The sequence below is a fragment of the Pelophylax lessonae genome, assembly GCF_965119305.1.
Source record: "Pelophylax lessonae genome assembly, chromosome: 2".
NCBI lineage: Eukaryota > Metazoa > Chordata > Amphibia > Anura > Ranidae > Pelophylax > Pelophylax lessonae.
In genome coordinates, this window is record NC_138769.1 from 594,610,849 (window position 1) to 594,635,246 (window position 24,398).

At 41.8% G+C, this 24,398-nt stretch overlaps 1 protein-coding gene across 1 annotated transcript in view; it reads right to left on the reverse strand.

Moving 5' to 3' along the window:
* The window catches only part of NCKAP1L (NCK associated protein 1 like), a 341,915-nt gene that overhangs the window by 90,391 nt on the left and 227,126 nt on the right, over positions 1 to 24,398 (reverse strand). Inside the window, exons 27-28 of the mRNA XM_082245566.1 lie at positions 14,381 to 14,474; positions 6,870 to 6,986 (exon numbers count right to left, since the gene is read on the reverse strand). Coding sequence (XP_082101692.1) covers positions 6,870 to 6,986; positions 14,381 to 14,474 — 211 coding nt within the window. The remainder of the gene's footprint in view (positions 1 to 6,869; positions 6,987 to 14,380; positions 14,475 to 24,398) is intronic.

The following is a 24,398-nucleotide window of genomic DNA, read 5'->3' on the forward strand; positions in this document are numbered from 1 at the left end:
GGGACCTTACCCAATTACAATGTTTGGGGTTCTTTGGGATTCTTGTATAGAATAAGAAGCACTAAAGGCAATTAGACTGACCACTTAGCAAAATAATTTTCATGTTGCAGGGGAATCTGGCCCAGAGTTCAGTGAAATAACTAAAGCTCTGTTGACTTCCATCAATGAATCATGTGCATGTGACTAGGTATTCTTTCCAAAGGGAAACTTCACAACATTCAAAAAGTTCTGGGACACATTCCCTTTGAACTTTTCTTTCAAAGTGAACAGCATATGCCTTTACCCAACCCAATAATCTCTGTACTCTGTACTCTTCGATCATTGTTATATACAACAATAATTTACCCCTACATACTAAACTAAATGGGAGAAAGATGAACAAATGCAGTTCACAACAGAGCAGACAGAATACGTATTATGTATGCAAAATAAAAAACCAGAAGCCTTGCTTCAAAATTCTTACTCATTGGTAAAAAGTACCACAAATTATATGTTCCCAGCCTCCCCAGAATCTTCCTTAAAGCGGAGTTCCACCCTGGGAATACTTTTTTTAATAAAAATACCCCCGGGACAGTCAGGGCTAGTACATTCCACAATGGCTAGCCTCTGATCTGTCCCGGGTTGCACTTACCTTTTAGAAGAAATACTTACCTTCAAAAAGTATTGTCCAGTGCTTCCATCTCTGGTGTGGGCAGCTTGAAGCCAGCGCAATCCTCTTCTGTGTCCTCTTCCGTCTTCTTCGGTCCCACGATGCACTGCACCGGAACCACCGTCACTTCCAGTGTTGCAGCGTCATCCCTGCACCGCTTCTGGGCATGCCCAGAAGCTGTTTATCAAGGTATGACAGCGCCTGCACCGGAACTGACGTCGGGGCCGGTGCAGGCGCATTGATTCCTGGGAGCGATGACGTTCAGCTCCCAGGAATCATTGCAAGCCAGGAAGTGACGAATCGCCGTGGCCGCCGAGGGGAGGAAGAGGAAGTAAGGTAAGTATATTTTCTTCTAAACCAGGTAAGTAAAAAAAAAAAAAATTGCGATTATCCATTTGCTTTTCAGGTGACCCCGGGCATGAAGATGGAGGTAAGTTTAATTTTAGGGTGGAACTCTGCTTTAAAATGTAGCCAACGAAAGAGAAAGAGATATACTTCATCCTCTGGTCATGTTACATTATTAGGCCATATACTGTAATGTGTCTCTCAACAATTATAACAAAAATGATAGAAGATTCAGCGCTGAATGAATATAAACTTAGACCAGCAGCTATCACTCAAGTGTAATCCAACACCCTCAGTACATATATAAATAATAGTGTAGCGCAGTCCAGTATTACAACAAATTATGACAAATTAAAGTAAATCCTTAAAAAGCCACAAACATCATTATAAAATCATATGGTAGTAAAAAAAGTTCATAGGTGAAGATATAGATGGTAAGAAAAACACACAGTCCACTGGTGATCCGGTGAAAATAAATAATATGTGTGACTTGAGTGCTCATAAAATCCCATCACCCGGCATTCTCTGCCTCTCACCTCCAGAACTTGACCCCACAGGGTCTAAAAGCATGAATCAATCTCCACGATGATCAGCCAAAACGATATCAATAGGACCAGACAAATGCCTCCAGCATAACGATATCTCAAAGTCACAGAGGATACTCTTTCCCAATAAGCTCCAAAACATATGGATAAAAAAGGAAACAATCTAGTGCTCCCTGTTGCAGAAATAACATTTTATTGCTCAGAAAATGGTATTGCACTTACATTGTGTCCCGGTTCAATGGGCATGTAAATAGCAGAGCATGCAGCGTGCTGTGAGGTGTCTGGCTTCCGTGTTGTATGGCCGACGGACCGAGTGACCAATCCCCCGTACGCGTTACGTCTGGTGGGCGTAGACTTCTTCAGCGGGGATGCTGATAGGTCAGTAGGTCCGGCTCTTTAAGCTTAAAATGGGCGGCGCCTATTTCGTCATGTCCGGCGTTTCACCATCGCCATAGAGACTGGATAGTCTCTCTGGACAGGAAGCGGAAAAGGCGGGCACGATCATGATGTTTACTACAGCTAAGCCACAACTATGTGTATTGCCGTGGAAACGAACGTCTCCGATCATGATACACTCTAAAATGAATCGGCTGCAATCTATATATTTAAAGGGAAATGTTTTAAAACACTACCTTATATAATTTACTGGCCATTAAAGATTCATCAAATAAAATCAATCTTTGATTATAATGATGGTCAATCGGACCTGACGGCCACACTGTTAACCAGTCGCTAGATGGCAGCATACTGCATACTCTTAGGACAAACAATAGTGAATACAATATTTTATAAAACACCATGTGCATAATAATTAAAAATACATAAAGGTAAAATCAAGATATTGTGACATTGAAACTTTATACTAAAAAGAATATTAAAAACATGTGTATAAAAAATTTTACAAATAAATAAAATGACCATAAAACTCATCTGTCTGAAATAAAACAATTAAGATCGAAATCAACATTCAAGCCCAAAGGGGTTAAAACCTTCGCCTCATAGATCCAAAAGGATTCGCTGAGTTGTCTAATAAAATTACCACCCCTCCAATGGTAGCTGACTTTTTCAATACCCCAGAATTTTAAGGTGCTAGGATTCTTATGGTGGTAATTTTTAAAGTGCCTAGATACACTATGGGTAGTAAGTCCCTTACGTATATTGTTTACATGTTCTCCAACTCTTACATGTAGGGCTCTTGAGGTACGACCTATGTACTGTAGCCCACAGTCACACTCTAACATGTAAACTACGCCTTGCGTAGCACATGTTATCAGATTTTTTATGTTATAGCTTTATTGTGTGACCGTGGATGTGAAACTTTTTCGTTTTTTAATGTTTTTCCTACAGCTTTTACAGGTTGCGCACTTTCCGCACGCATAAAAGCCTGCCAAAAACGGAAAAATGCCATTGTTTTTTACCCGGGGTGGATTGATTACTCCTGGAGCTACTTTATCTCTTAACGAGGGGGCTTTTTTGTAGATAAACCTGGGCTGTTCTGACAAGACAGGACCCAAGATCCTGTCTTCTTTGAGAATAGCCCAATGCTTACGGACAATTTTTTCCACTTTTTTGTGCTGGATGTTAAAATCTAAGACAAGCTGGGACTGTGTATCAATTTCCTTAGATCTGGAATTTTCAAGGAGACGATCTCGCTCTGTGTTCTTAACCCATTCTAGTTCTTTTATATCTTTTTTGTCGTAACCCTTCTCCAAGAACCTTCCTGTTAAAGTGTCTGATTGTGCGAATACAACACGGAAGCCAGACACCTCACAGCACGCTGCATGCTCTGCTATTTACATGCCCATTGAACCGGGACACAATGTAAGTGCAATACCATTTTCTGAGCAATAAAATGTTATTTCTGCAACAGAGAGCACTAGATTGTTTCCTTTTTTATCCATATGTTTTGGAGCTTATTGGGAAAGAGTATCCTCTGTGACTTTGAGATATCGTTATGCTGGAGGCATTTGTCTGGTCCTATTGATATCGTTTTGGCTGATCATCGTGGAGATTGATTCATGCTTTTAGACCCTGTGGGGTCAAGTTCTGGAGGTGAGAGGCAGAGAATGCCGGGTGATGGGATTTTATGAGCACTCAAGTCACACATATTATTTATTTTCACCGGATCACCAGTGGACTGTGTGTTTTTCTTACCATCTATATCTTCACATAGAAACATAGAAACATAGAATGTGTCGGCAGATAAGAACCATTTGGCCCATCTAGTCTGCCCAATATATCTGAATCCTATGAATAGTCCCTGGCCCTATCTTATATGAAGGATAGCCTTATGCCTATCCCATGCATGCTTAAACTCCTTCACTGTATTTGCAGCTACCACTTCTGCAGGAAGGTTATTCCATGCATCCACTACTCTCTCAGTAAAGTAATACTTCCTCATATTACTTTTAAACCTTTGCCCCTCTAATTTAAAACTGTGTCCTCTTGTGGTAGTTTTTCTTCTTTTAAATATGCTCTCCTCCTTTACCGAGTTGATTCCCTTTATGTATTTAAAAGTTTCTATCATATCCCCTCTGTCTCTTCTTTCTTCCAAGCTATACATGTTAAGGTCCTTTAACCTTTCCTGGTAAGTTTTTTCCTGCAATCCATGTACTAGTTTAGTAGCTCTTCTCTGAACTCTCTCTAGAGTATCTATATCCTTCTGGAGATATGGCCTCCAGTACTGCGCACAATACTCCAAGTGAGGTCTCACCAGTGTTCTGTACAGCGGCATAAGCACTTCTCTCTTTCTACTGCTTATACCTCTCCCTATACATCCAAGCATTCTGCTGGCATTTCGTGCTGCTCTATTACATTGTCCTCCCACCTTTAAGTCTTCTGAAATAATTACTCCTAAATCCCTTTACTCAGATACTGAGGTCAGGACTGTGTCAAATATTCTATATTCTGCCCTTGGGTTTTTACGTCCCAGGTGCATTATCTTGCACTTATCCACATTAAATTTCAGTTGCCAGAGTTCTGACCATTTTTCTAGTTTTCCTAAATCCTTTTCCATTTGGCTTTTCCCTCCAGGAACATCAACCCTGTTACATATCTTTGTGTCATCAGCAAAAAGACAAACCTTACCATTGAGGCCTTTTGCAATATCACTTATGAAGATATTAAACAAAATTGGTCCCAGTACAGATCCCTGAGGTACCCCACTGGTAACATGACCTTGTTCTGAATGTTCTCCATTGACTACAACCCTCTGTTGTCTGTCACTCAGCCACTGCCTAATCCACTCAACAATATGGGAGTCCATGCTCAATGACTGCAGTTTATTGATAAGTCTTCTATGTGGGACAGTGTCAAAAGCCCTACTAAAATCTAGATATGCAATGTCTACTGCACCTCCACCGTCTATTATTTTAGTCACCCAGTCAAAAAAGTCTATAAGATTTGTTTGACATGATCTCCCTGAAGTAAACCCATGTTGTTTTTCATCTTGCAATCCATGGGATTTAAGATGTTCCACAATCCTATCCTTTAATAGGGTTTCCATTAATTTGCCTACTATTGATGTCAGACTCACTGGTCTATAGTTGCTCGATTCCTCCCTACTACCTTTCTTGTGAATGGGCACGACATTTGCCAATTTCCAATCTTCCGGGACGACTCCTGTTGCTAATGATTGGTTAAATAAATCTGTTAATGGTTTTGCCAGCTCACCACTAAGCTCTTTTAATAATTTTGGGTGTATCTCATCAGGACCCTGTGACTTATTTGTCTTCACTTTAGACAGCAATCTTAGAACGTCTTCCTCTGTAAAGACACATGCATCAAACGATTCATTAGTCATCCTTTCAAGTGGAGGTCCTTCTCCTTCTTTTTCTTCTGTAAAAACTGAACAGAAGTATTCATTAAGGCAGTCGGCTAGCCCTTTATTCTCTTCTACATACCTTCCGTCCTTTGTTTTTAATTTAGTTATTCCTTGTTTTAATTTCCTTTTTTCATTTATATATCTGAAGAATGTCTTATCCCCCTTTTTCATAGACTGAGCTAGTTTTTCTTCTGCCTGCGCTTTAGAAGTTCTTATAACTTGCTTGGCCTCTTTCTGCCTAATCTTGTAGATTTCCTTATCTTCATTGCTCTGGGTTTTTTTATAATTACAAAATGCTAGCTTTTTATTTTTAATGATTTGGGCCACTTCTGCTGAGTACCACAGTGGTCTCTTCCTTTTTTTGCTTTTACTGACAAGTCTAATGCACTTTTCTGTTGCCTTCAATAATGCACCTTTTAAGTAGTCCCATTTCTCCTGGACTCCATGTAATCCGTTCCAGTCTGATAAGGACTCATTTATGACTAATTTCATTTTTGAAAGGTCTGTTTTTCTAAAATCTAAAACTTTTGTTTTTGTGTGGTGCGACTCTTTCACAGTTCTTATATTAAACCACACTGACTGGTGATCACTGGATCCCAAGGTTTCGCCTACAATGACATCATATACCGAATCCCCATTTGTGAATACCAGATCCAAAATGGCCTCCCTCCGGGTTGGCTCCTCAACCACTTGTTGCAGAGACAACCCCAGTAGGGAATTTAGAATATCTGTACTCCTGGTAGAACTTGCTATTTTGGTTTTCCAGTTTATATCTGGAAGATTGAAATCTCCCATAATGATAACTTCTCCTTTCATTGTCATTTTAGCTATTTCTTCAACTAGTAGATCATCTAGTTCACCTATGAACTTTTTTTACTACCATATGATTTTATAATGATGTTTGTGGCTTTTTAAGGATTTACTTTAATTTGTCATAATTTGTTGTAATACTGGACTGCGCTACACTATTATTTATATATGTCTCTCAACAATTGTCAGATTTTACCATGTCCAATGACCTGACCTTTAATCTCATACATCACAACTCCATACAAAGAAAAACTTCCTCCCCTCACTTGATTAACGCAGATAGAAGCTACATACCTCCATTGTGAAAGCAATAGGGCACTTCTCTGATCTCACTGTGGATAGCCAAACGCCAATGAGGCACATTGAGCACAGGGGATCATATTTTCTCTTGCGGAGGAACACAGGGCACATTTTGGGGAACTCAGTTCTAACGGATTGAATTTATGTTCTCCTCCAAGTATGCAATGGCTCCTCAATACCCTCATAAATGTTTTCTAACATTGAGCGTTACAAGCAGTAACACGCAATAAAATAAAAGTTTAAAACAAGTAAATATGATATACTTTTCTATCTATTTATTAATGCTAGCAGCATGGGGATTAAAAATAATCAATGTTGATTGGGAGAGTGAAGTTCCACTTTAAGTGTTCTTAGAGAAAGGTCATTGTGCCTTTTATGACTGCATAGTCTTCCTTACCGTCATTTTCGATGCTATAGAAGGACATGGGATCGGAGGCCAACAGAGGAAGAGACACTGCCAGAAACACTTGCAACAGACAAGCCACTTTGTACTCTTCATCGAGAGAGGAACTTTCTGTGAAAGAACAGTAATGAATGTAAACAACAGAGGACCAGGCCTCATTAAGAAATATCAACATGCAAAAGGAAATTTGGAAAAGCAACATAATTCTCCACGTAATGTGTTTACCTATTTACCGTATTGAAGTACAGTGATCGAAATGATAAAAGAGGACCTTTTTTAAAAATGCCAAGCCACAAGCACTCTGGATAATATACCCTATGCTTATTTTATTGAAGCCATGACTTCAACAAATTGGATATCATAGTCTAATCAACAGGAGACATGACTAGAGGAAAAGTAAACTGGTTTACAATTGTTAAAATGGCAATTACAAGATATAAAAAGAAATCTAGGGTTGTGCATTTGCTGGTATCTTTCACTTCTACCCATGAGTATATGTTTATGTAGCTACTGAACTCTAAAATGTGATTGTATACTCTCTATTTGTTGTAACTAACAACTATAAACAAAAGCAATTTGAACTAATTGAACTGATATTTAGGTAGCCCCATATTTTGCATAGTTTTGGTAAATCTAAAAGAGTTTGAACATGGATTGTGCAATAACATATGTTTCCAACTTCAAATGTTTTTAGCAGCAACAAATCAACCAAACTTTCTTATTAACATAACTGCAGTGGGGATTGAAAGTTTGGGCACCCTAGGTAAAAATATGTATTAATGTGCATAAAGAAGCCAAGGAAAGATGGAAAAATCTCCAAAATGCATCACATTACAGATTAGACATTCTTATAATATGTCAACAAAAGTTAGATTTTATTTCCATCATTTACACTTTCAAAATAACAGAAAACAAAAAAAAGGCGTCTGAAAAAATTTGGGCACCCTGCAGAGTTAATATCTTGTACTGCCCCCTTTGGCAAGTATCACAGCTTGTAAACGCTTTTTGTAGCCAGCCAAGAGTCTTTCAATTCTTGTTTGAGGTATCTTTGCCCACTCTTCCTTACAAAAGTCTTCCAGTTCTTTGAGATATCTGGGCTGTCCGTCACGCACTACTCTTTTAAGGTCTATCCATAGATTTTCAATTATGTTGAGGTCAGGAGATTGTGAAGGCCATGGCAAAACCTTCAGTTTACGCCTCTTGATGTAATCCCCCGTGGATTTCGAGGTGTGTTTAGGATCATTATCCATTTGTAGAAGCCATCCTCTCTTTAACTTCAGCTTTTTCACAGATGGCATCAAGTTACCATCCAAAATTTGCTGAAATTTTATTGAATCCATTTTTCCTTCTACTCGCGTGAGATGTTCCCTGTGCCACTGGCTGCAATACAACCCCAAAGCATGATTGATCCACCCCCATGCTTAACAGTTGGACAGAGGTTTTTTTTCATTAAATTCTGTGCCCCTTCTTCTCCAAACGTACCTTTGCTCATTCCGGCCAAAAAGTTAAATTTTAATCTCATCGGTCCACAGAACTTGTTCCCAAAATGCATCAGGCTTGTCTATATGTTCATTTGCAAAGTTCATACGCTGATTTTTGTGGTGAGAACGTAGAAGAGGTTTTCTTGTGATGACTCTTCCATGAAGACCATATTTGTACAAGTATCTCTTTATAGTGGAATAGTGTACCACAACTCCAGTGTCTGCCAGATCTTTCTGGAGGGATCGTGCAGTCAAACGTGGGTTTTGAATTGTTTTTCTCACAATCCTGCAAGCTGTTCTGTCTGATATTTTTCTTGGTCTTCCAGATCTTGCTTTAACTTCCACTGTTCCTGATGACTGCCATTTCTTAATTACATTCCGAACAGAGGATATTGACATCTGAAAACGCTTTGCTATTTTCTTATAGCCTTCTTCAGCTTTGTGAGTGTCAACTATTTTCAGTTTCAGTTTTCTAGACAACTGCTTAGAAGATCCCATGGTGCTGATTGTTGGGGCAAGGTCAGATGAGTCTGGGCATTTAAAACCTTTGAGATTGACATCACCTGGTCTTCCCAGACGATGATTGAGAACAATCCATGACACTGGAAGCTCTCAGCCTTGCAAGGCCAGACTCATCTGACCTTGCCCCAACAATCAGCACCATGGGATCTTCTAAGCAGTTGTCTAGAAAACTGAAAGTGAAAATAGTTGACACTCACATACATGCTATTAATTCTGCAGGGTGCCCAAACTTTTGCAGACGCCATTTTTTTGTTTTCTGTAATTGTGAAAGTGTCAATGATGGAAATAAAATCAAATTTTTGTTGACATATTATAAGAATGTCTAATCTGTAATTTGATGCCTTTTGGAGATTTTTCCATCTTTCCTTGGCTTCTTTATGCACATTAATACAAATTTTTACCTGTGGTGCCCAAACTTTCGATCCCCCACTGTATAGTTGTTTATTTTGGAAACTGGCGAATAGTCTCCCTAAGATTGTAATAAAGCTGTTACCTTCAAGAGTTTGTAAGTGCACTGACTTAATCCTTTTTATATTTTTATGCAAATCTTCACTATGGAGGATATTCTTCTTTTTAGCTATGGTGTTAAAATGCTTGGTTCATATCGTTGACCACGTTACAAGCCAGTGTTTTTGCGATGTCTAGGAATATACCTGTCTGGAGCTGGTATACCTATTAATTGGTCTGGAGGAAGGCCATGGGATGTGAGAGCCCATAACAACTACTCACTGTTTAGTTTTTATTCTTGTAATACATGGTACTGGTCTGGAGTATTCTGCTAGCTGCTTTAATGTTTATATTAGAGTATAGCACAAAATGTTCCCTTTTTTTTTAATTGGTGTTGCAAAGCTAGTTTCACAGTAGTGCAGCTGTGATTTGATCTGGTTTTCAGTGTGATTATGTAGTGTGACATGGTTGTGTTTTAACACACTTTTGATACTACCGTGTTTCCCGAAAGTAAGACCTACCCTGAAAGTAAGACCTAGTGTTATTTTCGTGGGAGGGCTGCAATATAAGCCCTCCCCCGAAAATAAGCCCTAGTTTAGTGTATGAAAAATCCTAGGATGCTCTTTATTAGTGTTTTAAATAATGTCCAGTGTGTTTTTGTAATATAATACTGTGAAATATCTTCCTTACATCGCCGCTCTGCTCTCAGTTGATTCCCCGCTGTATTTCTCCTCTTATAGCTGTCAGAGGGGGATCTCAGCCCCTCCCCTCTACAGTGTAAACAGAAGCGCAGAGTGTTCGATTAGAATTGTGGGAAATACCTTTGGTACATCGGCACTTACGTGACCCCCAGCTGTCGGCCGGAGAAAAGAGGACAGCAGAGCGGCAGATTAGCGAAGCCAAGAGCGGCGATGTAACAAAGATATTTCACACTATTTTAATCTAATCAACCTTCCCTTCTCTTTCTCTTCTGTGTACACTGCAGAGGGGAGGGGCTGAGATCCCCCTCTGACAGCTATGAGAGGAGAAAGACAGGAGAGAGCGGGAGATTAGCTGAGTACAGAGCAGCGATGTAATTAAGGTATTTCACACTATTGTATTACAAAAACACACACTGGACAGTATATAAAACACTAATAAAGTGCATCCTAGGATTTTATATACACTAAACTAGGTTCACACGGGATTCCTGGCAGGCAGGGAGGGCAGAGAGGGACAGCACATTACAGCTAAGACCTACCCCGAAAATAAGCCCTACTGTGTCTTTTGGATCCAAAATTAATATAAGACCCGAGCTTATTTTCGGGGAAACACGGTACTGTGTTTTTTGTTAGGGGAAGGAGACTGGATGCTGATTGTTAAGTACTTGGCATCCGCCATTGTACAAACAACCAATGACTCATCCCTGCTGTCGCTGACAGCAGAATATAAACAAAGGAGTCTGACAGAAAAAAATCCATGGGGGTTTCCCCCCTACTCCATACCAGGCCATGCCAAAAAAAATGGCGTGAGATCCCCCCAAAATCCATACTAAGCTGTTATCGGAGCATGATCAATAGGGGGGGAATATCGCTCCCCACCCCATGTTATGAAAAAGGGGTACATAGTACCCCTGCTCATTCACTGAAAAAAAGTCAGTGGTAAACAAAACATAAACACAGTTTTTGACAAGTCCTTTTTTAAAAAAAATGGATGCTATACATCTATTGTCGATTACATCATCCAAAAAAGTATATCCATGTCAATCACAATATATGACCGCCACTGGTCTGCATGAAAAAATAAAAAACCCACCCGCCTGCCAACACCCTGCTGATCTTGTCACTTGCCTCACGTTAAATGACATCTCCGCTTCCTTCTGGGTCAACAAACAAAGGGGTGGGGTCACCCAGAGACATCATTGACCACATTTGGTAATTAAAGCCATAAGGAGGGGGGGCCCTATGTACCGCTGGGATCTGGGGGCTCACTTATTGTTAAAGGGGGCTTCCAGATTCCGATAAGCCCCCACCCACAGACCTCCACAATGACCCGAAGGGCCTTGTATGGATTGTGGGGGGGACCCCACACTTTTTTTTTTAATTTTAATTAATGACAGGCTCCTTTGTTTACCTTCTCTTACCAGCTGGAACTCCCAGCTGATAGCAGGGATGAGTCACTGGTTATTAGGAGACGGCTCCTTTACAAAAATGTGGCAAAAATGCATATACATGAGTTTTACATATGTTTTTATTGCATTTCCATTGAAGTCTATAGAGATTTCCATAGTCATGCCATTCTCTGTGTCTCAAGTTGCATCTGAAGTCGCACTAGAATGAACCAGGCCTAAATCATTGTTTCATTGCTTATTTATTCTTGATTTTAAAAAATGAACAATCAATTATTTGGTGCTTCCATGATACAAGGTTTGCCAAGCATGGTGTATTATATAATAAGAAAGCCCAGTACTACTTCTGAATTTGTTGATTCCCTCTGCATATCAAAATACATTTCTACTAACAGAGGAAAGCGTATGTCCCTTTTCTGAGTCATCTAGCTGTGTTTTCAATCCAATCTGAGTCAGAGCTAGAGTTCTCCCATTAACATAACTCCCTGTTGATTCCTGTTGATTAGAACAGCATTTCTCAATGGGTGTGCTGCGGCACCCTGGCGTGTTGATTAGGGTATTTTGGTAATGGTATTTTTGCACATCATTCTACCTTTCTGTGGTGTCAGTGGCCTGGCCACCAGCATATGGACAGTGTTATGGACACTCATGACGCTAATCTAGGGTGGGCGGCATTCAGGGCAGCCCCAATAAACAGAAGAGGACTGAAGCCTGCCTCTGTTTAGACCTGCTCCACCTCTGACCCTCTGCCATGCTGCCACAGCTGTGACACAGCTGTGAAAAGAGCAGCAGGTAGGATTCTGTTGTGAAAAGGTGGGGGAGGGGAAATAAGAACTTTGATGTGAAGGGGAAGGAGGGGCTGAGGAAAAGAGGAGATTCTGATATGTTGGGAACCCCATTTTGGACTGGGGTGCCTTAAGATTTTGCATACTTTCAAATGGTGTCATGACTGAAAGAAGATGAGAAACACTGGATTAGAGAGCTTTAGTTCTGACCCAGCATGGCTGTGCTGGACAGGTTCACAGTTTCAACACAGAGAGTAAGGGACACCTAAACAGCATTTGGGTAGGGGACAGGCTCTTTTACTTAGGTTGTGACTGCTTTCTAAGGCAAGCCATAGATGATTCGACCTTCTTTCCTTCCACTATGGGTGTAAGAAAATTGCTCAATTCCTCTGTCAACACAGCCAGTGTTAATAAGGGAATCCCTCCCGCAGCGTTGTGTTCTGCCAACAGAGAGGGGCATGGGGATCCTTCCCGGCCACCAGAACACAATGATTACTGCTAGTGGCTATAGCCATCAATCGACTTAGGTACAACCAGCTTGCCTATAGATGGATCAAATCTTGTCTGGTCCTTGCTGAACCGGCCAAGATTCAATCCATCTATTGCCATCCTAAAGAAAACAAACAAAGACTTTGCACACTCTTTGTTTGCACCTGGAATGTATTTAGCGGATTTAAACTGAAAGTTCAGCTGAGCCTCAATATAATGTGCCTTGGAAAAATATATAGAAGTTACAGAAATTATCTTTAAAGAATCTTTAAAAATTGTGCATCTTTGTAGCTAGTAAAAATGTCTTGCAAATGATGGAACAGCTATTTTATAGCTATTCTAGCAATTTTGTTGCCCAGCTACAAGTCGACATAGAAAATAATGATAGATTTGAAGCTGGTATGAAACATTCAATCAAAGACCATAAAGTGGAAAAAAAGGAAGGACTGCAGTTCCTGCATTAGAAAATACCAGCTAGAAACTGATTGGGTTATTGGGAGCACACCTCTTTCATTTCCTCAGTTCTGCTGTAAGAAAGGTCAAACATGGTGCATTCCACACTTTATAATTAACGTATAATCAAATTATTGCCTCTGCATTTGCTATATTATACAGATCACCCAGGGGTGTTTCCTGTGCCACACAGTACCCTGAAAATGTACCCTTTGCCTTTAATTGATTTTGAGAAATAGCAGTGCACTTCTTGGTGAGTTTGCCTGTCCAGTTGCTTCTGTGCTTTGAGCCTTAAGCCCCGTACACACGTACCGATCGTCGGCCGAACGATCGGCCGTCTTTTGTCCGAGGGCTGTCTTGTCTGTTGAAAACTGCAAAAGACTGCACACGAATTTTGTCGGCCAACAACAGCCGACTGCAGAAGTGATGTCATGTGATGGTTAACTTTGCGTGTGTTTTTTCTTTTCTGAGCATGCCCAGTCTTGCAAATCTGCTGTCTGTCGGCCGAATTCTGTACTGACTGGCGAACAATCGGCCGTTCTGGTGTTGGCCAACAAAAATTTTAATGCTTGCACAACAGATTCTTTTCGGCCGAAAGTGCGCTGTCGGCTGTCGGAAGCATCATACTAACAAGCCGAAAATCGGCCGATCGTTCGGCGGCCAAACATTTTCGGCCGACAATCGGTACGTGTGTACGGGCCTTTAGAGCTGTATATCTGCATCGTGTGATCATCTAAGGCACGGCGTCTGTGACTGAGAGTCTTATGAAATTTGCAGTGGGATTTGATGATATCACTACTGAGATGCTCACCGTTCTCCATGCTGGAGAAAAACTTGTACCTGAGAACTTGCAATGCAAGTATGTCCCTGCTTCATTCAGTCTGTGGATCTGCACCTCCTTCACTTTTCCTGCTGCTTCTTGATCATAACCCTGCCATTTATGATTACCAGTCATCAGAGGGACAACTCTGACATAGGGAAGCAAAGACCTGCTCTTCTACCAAGATGGCTACCTCTACACAAAGACACAGTGTAGAACAAGGCATGATACATAATGGAAAAATGAAGAAAAAAAGCAGCAGCAGGGAGCCTACAGCAATACGAGTGACTATTCCTTTGACCTCCGCTTGTTTTTTTTGTGGGCACAGATTTCACAGTTCAAGTCCTCTTTAAAAATTGTCTTGATTGCAATTTACAGCCTGCTATGCTAATATGCTTTACCTGTTTTCATATTTGATACAGCTGCCACCAAATGAGGGTCCACATCACATGGAATACCTGCTGATGTTGCCAGTTCGAATATACTAAGTGTCACCTGAAACATGGAAGGCATCAAGTTACTGGTGCACATAATTTTTCAAATCATCCAATTCTATTGAATTAAACAATAATCTGTAATACACATTTCAAAAGTGAAAACAAATAAAACACAAACTGCAGAAGAATAATTGCCCCAGGAGATCATAAACTAATTACCTACCAGTCACCGCTACAGACAGCTGGGGATGGAAAAATCATACTGTGCTATTGTTTTCTCTCAAACATGTAATAGGATGGAATAACATCACAAACAGTGAAACAGGTCAGTCTTAATGTGCTGCATGGGGTTATTTTTTTTCCACCTGCCTAGTGGAAAATGAGTTCATTACTATTAACTGCCAGCACACATTCAATTACCCATTAACATCTAAAGACTGTGCATTTATTTTTCATTCACTAGCGAGAAGATGAAATCCAGAGTTAAAGCTAGACAGGAACACACGGGAAATGACAAAGGATGCATTTGGTCTTTGTGATACTATTTTGTGGTTACACATATTTATTTATCATACAAAATAGCTTATACAAATTGAGGCTATATAGTAATTCAGCGTAAGAGTGCTATCTGGCAAATGCAGATAAAGCATAATAGCTAGTAAATTAAATAAATAAAAAAAAAAAAATTAGCCCAGTTATATATTCATTTTACAAATTGTCTCTTCAAACCCAAAGTACTAAACAGTAAAGCAAGTCTGCAAACTGTCCAAGGATTTGCCAGGATAGTTCTGCTTTTCAGCTAAATTTCCCACCTTAGCTGTGTCACGAGCTATGTCCTGGAAACCCAGTCATAGCCCAAGGATAGCCATCAAATAAGTGCAAGCTACAGCAGCTACAGCAACAGAAAGAAGACTGCAGCAGAGTTAGGCTCCTCCCACACGGGCAGTGCGCCCGACAGAGTCCGTTTTGCTCAGCGGGGATCGATCCGTCGATCCCCGCTGAGCAGGCGGATGACAGCTTTGTCTCCACTCTGTGTGCAGAGACGAAGCTGTCAGAGCCCCGCTCTCCTCAATGGGAGAATGGATGAGAACGGACCGCATGTCCATTTTCATCCGATCTTATCCGATCTGATCCACCAGATGGATGGAAAATAGGGTTTCCATCCGTCCGGATTTCATGGACAGGATCGGATCGGTTAGCAGCGGGTGTCAGTGGAGATGTTTCCGCTAACATCCGCCGCTCCATAGGGCTGCATGGAGCATTCGATACGGTCCGCCTGAAAAACTGACAGGCGGACTGGATCGGAAAGCTCGTGTGAAGGGAGCCTAAAATATAAAAAATAGCCAGTAACACAGCTGCAACAAAGCTTTTATTTGCAAACCTGACATACTAAAACTATCAGTATTGGAAAATTCAGGATGAAAATGCTGCTAATAAGAGAAGGTACGTGGAAATGTATAAATGAAATAAATCAAGCCAGAACACCCTTCAGATGAGTGGATAGAGAAAGACCAACAAGCTCAGAGCACAATCTCTCTTAGCATAGAGGATGATCAAATTATACATACAGGTGCATCTCAAAAAAATGTATTTAATTTAGAATCAAAAAGTTTATTTATTTCAGTAATTCAATTCAAAAAGTGATAGATACATTAAATTAAAAAAGTGAATATTATATAGATTTATTACACACAGAGTGATACATTTTAGGCGTTTTTTTCTTTTAATTTTGATAATTAAAGCTAGTGAAAACCCAAAATTCAGTATCTCAAAAAATTAGAGTATTGTGAAAAAGTTATCATGGTGTCACACTCTAATCAGCTAATTAACTCAAAACACCTGTAAAGGTTTCCTTAGACTTTAAATGGTCTCTCAGTCTGGTTCAGTATGGTACACAATCATGGGGAAGACAGTTGCCCAAAAGACAGTCATTGACACCCTCCACTGGGAGGGTAAGTCACAAAAAGTCTTTGCTAAAGAGGCTGGCTGTTTACAGAGTGGTGCATCCAAGCATATTAATGGAAGGCTGAGTGGGAGGAAAAAAGTGTGGTAGAAAAAGGTGCACAAGCAACAGGGATAACCGCAGCCTTGAGAGGATTGTGAAGCAAAGGCCATTGAAGAATTTGGAAGAGATTCACAAGGAGTGGACTATGGCTTGTCAATATGGCCACCACACACATACGTATCCAGGACATTAGCTACAACTGTCACATTATTTGTGTCAAGCCACTCCTTAACCAGAGACAATGTCAGAAGAGTCATGCCTGGGCTAAGGAGAAAAAGGACTGGACTGTTGCTTAGTGGTCCAACGTTCTCTTTTTGGATAAAAGTAAATTTTGCATTTAATTTGGCAATAAAAGTCCCAGAGTCTGGAGGCAGAGTAAAGAGGTACAGAATCCAAGTTGCATGAGGTCCAGTGTGAAGTTTTCACAGGCATTGATGATTTGGGGAGTAATGTCATCTGCTGGTGTCGGTCCATTGTGTTTTATCAAAGCCCAAGTCAGTGCAGACCTCAACCTGGAAATTCTAGAGCACTCCATGCTTCCCTCTGCTCACCAGCTTTATGGAGATGCTGATTTCATTTTCCAGCAGGACTTGGCACCTGCGCACACTGCAAAAAGTGCCAATACCTGGTTTAATGATCATGGTATCACTGTGCTTGAGAATCTATTGATGCTGTGTTGCCTGCTGGGAAATCTGTGGTTGCTATTGTTGTTGGGGAAAACAATTGTTGATGGGAAGGGTCTTTTACTGCTTGCTGCGGGGAATCCACTTTACTGCTCTTCTGGTTTTTAGTAAAAAAAATTCCAAACAAATGACTTAGCACCATGAAATGATACTTGGTTTTGTATTCTCTAAAAGGGGCTGTACTGGGAGGTGGGTAGGGTCTGGAACTAAGGGATGGTGCTCAGAGGTGGGTAGGGGGCGGAGACAAGAAGTAATTCAGAAGGAGAACTTCCTGCACCTATTCTCTAAAAAACTAAGTAGAATAATAAATAAAATAGAATAAAAGTGGTATAAAGGTTCCAAGCAGCCAGTGAATATACTGTATAAACATTTTTTGGGGAACATAATATAATGTAACATAAATCAATGTGTTGTTCTTCCACCTTGACATATACAAATAACCTGTGGTATGCGTATTCTTTTACCACAGGTTTTGTCACTAGGACTTTAATATTCTGATATACTATGTCAAAAATGACATCACTGATCTCTAGAAAATGTCTCACTGATATGTGGTGTCAGTTATTACTCAACACTCTTCTCATAAATTTCTTAAAAAAAAAAAAAAAAGCTGCCTGTGCACATCTCCAGCAAGGAGAAAACTCTGCATTCTGCATAAGGCAAGACAAGCTGTTTAGTATTCCTTCAAACTCCAGACCCTGACAAGACATGTCTGCTATCTCTTAGTCACGTCAAGTTTTCTCTCAGTGCACGCATCACCAGGCAGCTCTCAGCATGGTATCACACGATGCAAGCACCGTAGACACAATCCATATGATTCTGCTGCCAAAAGTCCTGGGTCCAGAACATTGCAGTGGAATTTTTGGTTTTACTTATCTTACACCATTTTTCCCTTATCTGTAAATTTCACAAGTAAACATTTTTTGCTCTAAGTATAAAATGAATTATACTGCAATACCTTAAGGTTAAAGATTAGGTTCAGTCTTTTCACTCCGGAAAATTAAAAGAAACCACATTACGTTTTCATTTTATTGAGTTATTCTAGAATAACATCAACCTTTTTTACCTTTCAAAGAGTAACTCAAGGGCAATAAGTAAAATCATTAGTAAATATTATTTTAATCTTAATTTTCTTAAATCTAATACAGCAACCTTAAACCACTTGCCAACCGCCCACAGTATATATACATCATTACTTTGATGATTAATACTGAAGTTATGGCAGCACTCTTTTCTGTGGGCGATTCGCCACGGAATCATTTTAAAGGCGGCCAGAGAGGTCACCCCAGTACCCCTGCTTTCCGGTTGTTTTAGGGTTTACTGGAGCTCTTGGTAAACCCAGAAACAATCTGTTGGATAGACAGGCAGATAGTTGATTGAGGACAAGAAGGCTCTCACTCGGCTATTTGCTCTTGGAGCAACCGACATCACTTCCTGTTCCTTAAAGAGATGATTTTTTTTTTTTTTTTTACAGTCCAAGTGTCAAAATAGTTTTTTTTTCTTTTGCTTTTAACCACCTCCCACCCGGCCACTGTACATATACGGCCGAGTGGGAGTCTCGTCCTTCTGATCGGACGTTCCGGAATGCCCTTCAGAAGGAGCGAGATCGCGCCGCCGCGGGCACGCGCAGCGGCGCGATCTCGATGTGCCTGTGTCCCTCGGACACAGAGCAACAAGTTGCAGCAGGAGGGCCCTGTGATTGGCCCTCCTGATCACATGACAGCTGTGTCCAATCACAGCTGTCATGTAATGTAAACACAGCCGTTGTAACGGCTTTGATCTCTTCTCCTCCTGACAGATCCTGTCAGTGAGGAGAAGAGGGATGATCTGCACTGCAGCCAGTGGATCAGTGAGTATTTCTAATTACTCACTGATCACAGGGGGGGGTCTGTGCTGGTAATCAGAACATTGATTACCAGTGCAGCCCTGGGGGGGGGATGCCACTAGAGCCACCATCGATGCCCACCCATAACCACCAGGGATGCCCACCATGGCCACCAGGGATGGCAAACAGGGTTTAGAGAGCCTGCCAGTGGTGCCCTCCCTATCAGTGCTGCCCACCAATGCCATCTATCAGTGCCACCCACCAGTGCCCATTATTGCCCACCAGTGCTGCCTATCAGTGCCCATCAGTGCTGATCAGTGCCGCCCATCAGTGCCAATCAGTGCCGCCCATCAGTGCCGATCAGTGCCGCCCATCAGTGCCTCCTATCAGTGCCCATCAGTGCCGCCGTTTAGTGCCCATCAGTGCTGCCTATCAGTGCCCATCAGCGCTGCCTATCAGTGCCCACCAATGCTGCATATCAGTGCTATCTATCAGTGCCACATATCAGTGCCCATCAGTGCTGCATATCAGTGCTACCTATCAGTGCCCATCAGTGCTGCATATCAGTGCCACCCCATCAGTGCCACCCCATTAGTGCCACCCCATCAGTGTCTCCTCATCAGTGCCTGTCAGTGTGGCGTCATCAGTGCTCATCAGTGCAGGAAAAAATGTATCTATTTACAAAATTTTATAACCTAAACAAAAAAACTTTTTTTTTTTTTCAAACTTTTCAGTCTTTTTTTATTTGTGCACCAAAAAAGAAAAAACCTGGCGGTGATCAAATAGCACCAAAAGAAAGCTCTATTTGTGGGGAAAAAATTACACAAATTTGGTTTAGGTACAGTGTTGCATGACCACGCAATTGTCATTCAAAATGCAACAGCGCTAAAAGCTGAAAGTTGGTCTGGGAAGGAAGGGGGTTTAAGTGCCCAGTATTGAGGTAGTTAAAGGTTCATGTGAGATCTGGGGTCTTTTTAACACCAGATCTTTCAATAAAGGGGGCCGGTCATGCTTATTTCTATTACAAGGGATGTTTATGTAGCACCCTCCTAGGTAGGTGCTAAGGAAAAGCATATAATGGCCCTGTCTGCTTTTCAGGGGGGCTGGATCTGTTAGCTGTGCTGTCACATGCCTCCAGGTGTGGCCTGTTGAGTCTGGGGAGTCTCCCCACTGTATCCAATGAGGGATCTTGATGGACAGTGGAGGAAACCTAGCCAATAGCACACCAGGTATATGACTGTCCCAGTGGGCAGGGTTTGCTGCAATGCACCCTGGGATTTGAAATACATCGGTGGGGAGAATGTGACAGAGTTTCTTTTGGCTTGAGCATCAGTCCCAGGAGGAGGTGACAGCTGTCTCTTCTCCTATAAATGTGAGACGATGGTCCAGGCAGTTGGCCTAGAGAACGGAGGTTGAGCTGGGCTGCAAGGGATACAGACTTGCTGACTGAGTGGAGCTGCTGGGCAGAAATCTTCAGGAAAAACAGTATTGTGAGTACTCAAGATCTGCCCAGGGGTCTGCCTAGGAGAGGGGACCACTCCAGAGTGGTCAAAGGGGATCCGGGAGCCAGCTAACCAGGAGTGCACAGTAAAGGGGGTGCAAAGTATTAAAGCCCTGAAGTTTGGGAAGTAAAAGGGGACACTAGGAAGGGCCCTGAAGTGTTCAGCAGTACAGTCTGCACTACAAGTCAGCTACCTCAGGAAAGAGTACCTTAGGGAGCTTAAAGGACTTTTCCATAGTCAGAGGTGAAGTTCTAGTAACTGGCCTAGCCGAGGCCAGCATCAGTCAGGTTAACCAGCGTCAGTCAAGCGCTAACCAGCGTCAGTCAAGCGCTAACCAGAGGCAAGCAGCATTTTTCAGTGTCCCTGCCTAATTGTGCATAGTTCAGTTGTTGGAGTATCCCACTTCTCCCTTCTCCCATCCAAGTTCTCAAATAAATCCTAAAAACCAAAGAAACTGGACTGGTTCTTGTCTGAGATGCTCACACTTGGAAACATGCTTAAAGGTACTGTTGTTGCTAGCGGTTACCCAGGGGGACCCACACTCAGCAGCTTCCTTGGGGAGTAGTGCTACATTTACATTCCTTGTAATAGGAAAAAAAAGTGATAAAAGAATATATAAATAAAGGGACAGTGTAAAAATAAAAAAATTAAAAGTTAAATAAATAAGTGAAAAAAAAAATGTAAGTGCCCCATCCCAGCCCCATCCATCTGTGCTCATGCAGAAGCGAGTGCATATGTAAGTCGCACCCGCATGTGTAAACAATGTTTAAACCACACATGTGAGGTATTGCTACGAGCATTAGAGCGAGAGAAATAGTTCTAGCTTGAGACCTCCTCTGTAACTCTAAACAGATAACCTGTAAAAAAATGTTAAAGCATTGCATATGGAGATTTTTAAGTACCGTAGTTTGTCGCCATTCCACGGGCGTGTGCAATTTTTGAAAGCATGACATGTTAGGTATCTATTTAGTCGGTGTAACATCATCTTTCACATTATACAAAAAAAATTAAAATTGGGGCCACCATTCCTGTGAGCATTAGCAAGATGTTTTGTTCTACAGTCTATTATGAAGATGTAGCCCTTGGAATAGTCATCCTTTTGAGAATAAATTGTTATTTACCTGGTCAACAAATAGTGCTTAATTTTAAAAGATCTATTTCCCATTTTTTTGTGAGCATATGTCTGTGGGCCTTCTTTTCCTCATACACCCTTTAACCACTTAAGCCCTCGAAGATTTTACCCCCTTCCTGACCAGGTCCTATTTTGCGATTCGCACTGCGTGACTTTAACAGACAATTGCGCGGTCGTGCGACGCTGTACCCGAATGAAATTGACGTCCTTTTTTTCCCACAAACAGAGCTTTCTTTTGGTGGTATTTGATCACCTGTGCGATTTTTTGCGCTATAAACAAAAAAAGAGCAACAATTTTGAAAAAATAACAATATTTTTCACATTTTTTTTTATATGAAATTCCCCCCAAAAAATTTAAAAATCTTATTTTTTTAACATTTTAGGCCATTTTCTGCTACATATGTTAATAAGCGTATTTTGAGGGAAAAGATTGAGGGAAAGATTTTTGTCATTTTTATTGTTTTTTTTTTTAACGAGTTATGGCGGTGATCTGCGTTTTTTTTTTGCGGGACTGCAAAACAGATCGGACCCCTGACTAACATTTTGGACACTTTTGGGGGTACCAGTGACATTACTACAGTAATCAGTGCTATACATATGCACTGTTACTGTAAAAATGACACTGGCAGGGAAGGGGTTAACTTTATTGGTGATGCAGGGGTTAAGTGTGTCCCTAGGGGCGTGCTTCTAACTGTAAAGGGGTGTGGCTAATAATGTAACCACAGAGACATACGATCCTACATAGCAGGATCCTATGATCTCTGCAGTTAGATCAGGGAGAATGACAGGCGGCTTTGTTTACATCAGCCGCCTGCCTTTCTCCCTCTGCACCGGGAGATCGCGAGTGACCGACGGACATCGGGTCCGCCGGTCACACGCGCGGACATGTTAGGGAATGAGCGGGGGCGGGAGCGCACCTCCGGCGGCGCGCGCTTGTCCCCTAGAGGCTCTCAGGCTAGCGACGTAGTAGTACGTCACTTTGCCTGTACGGGGCAGACTGCCGCATTAAATATACTGTGGGCGGTCGGCAAGTGGTTAATTAAGGTTTACTCAAACAGTCCAAGACATGTACAGGGGCAGCATGCACATGTCCCTGTAAATCAAGGCCCCCCATGCAGCTGAGTCTGTGTCTCTCAGCTGATCTGTCAGAATGGAGCCGATGCTTCCTGTATAGTTCCTGCTCCGTTATGACAGTCTGAGTGAGTCACAGGCGGAGTGATATCAAATGCACTCCGCCTGTGACCAATACAGAAAACATCACCTCTTCCTCCAGCATGGCTCTGCTACACTTCTCCTAGCCAGCATTTCCCGCCAGCAGCACACACAGCAGTACCAGCCAGAGCCAGCAGTACCAGCCAGAACCAGCCGTACCAGCCAGAGCCAGCAGTACTCACAGCAGTACCAGCAGTACACACAGCAATACCAGCCAGAACCAGCAGTACCCACAGCAGAGCCAGCAGTACCAGCCAGAGTCAGCAGTACATACAACAGTACCAGCCAGCAGTACATACAGCACAGTACCAGCCAGCAGTACCCACAGCAATACCAGCCAGCAGTACATGCCAGCAGTACCCACAGCAGTACCCACCTGAGCCAGCAGTACCAGCCAGCAGTACCCACAGCACAGTACCAGCCATCAGTACCAGCCTGAGCCAGCAGTACCCACAGCAGTACCTACAGCACAGTACCAGCCTGAGTCAGCAGTACCCACAGCAGTATCAGCCTGAGCCGGCAGTACCATCCAGCAGTACTCACAGCACAGTACAAGCCAGCAGTACCAGCCTGAGCCAGCAGTACCCACAGCTGTACCAGCCAGCTGTACCCACCAGCAGTACCAGCCAGCTATACCCACCAGCAGTACCTGCCAGTAGTTCTTTTCAAAACTTACCACCACAAAAAAGTCGTCTGCGCTCCAGACTGACCGATGCAAACCTGGAAAACCTGTTGCGAGTAGCAACATCATCAATACCAGCTAACATCACACACTTCACCAAAGAGAAGCAGTTGCAGCCATCACATTAGGGGTGAGATAATTAAATGTTTGACCAAATATAACAGGCTAATTTTTAAGGTGATAATTTTGTATGGCCCCTGAATGGTTTTATAAATACCCAAATGGCCCTTGGCAGAAAAAAGGTTCCCCACCCCTGCTGTAAATGGAAGGGGACAGGTGATGGGGTTCCATGCTGAGGTTCAAGTTTTAGGTGCATCTGTCTGCACAGCACCCATTTATGGCTCCTAATATTTGTTTATGTTGATAATCTATATACATTGAAGATATGGACTCTTTCAGCAGGTTATTTTATTTTGTTGATATGATTATACTATACATAAAATCTGCCTCAGTAACCAGTTAGCCAACCATCCAGCATGGTTTTTGTGTACCAAGGCATGTGATTTTGTATAAATAAACAAACCTTGTATGGGATTTGTGTTCCAGGCTTATATCATTTTTGGTTCTTATATTAGGAATTTGGTCTAAGTTCAGAGGACAGCTCTTACTGTCCTTTGACGTTTATAGTTGAGTTGCATCAAGGACACAGGACCCTGAGGGGGTTGATCTATCATGTAGTGGAGAATTGAAAAGATATGTGACAGCTCTTGGAAGATCAGATATTAGAAGTTAAACCCCGACCATGTAATGTTTTGCTGCTGAGAGGATTTTTTCCTTAGAAAGCTGTCAGTTGAACATGTATCCACATTGGAAGACTTCTCATGACCATTTGTTCCAATGACAATTCTAAAATGTAAGATTTCTATTTAATATCTGGTCACCAGGACAAACAGAGTAATCCCCCCACCATACAGTTATAAAACGTTGGCAGAGTGTCTAAT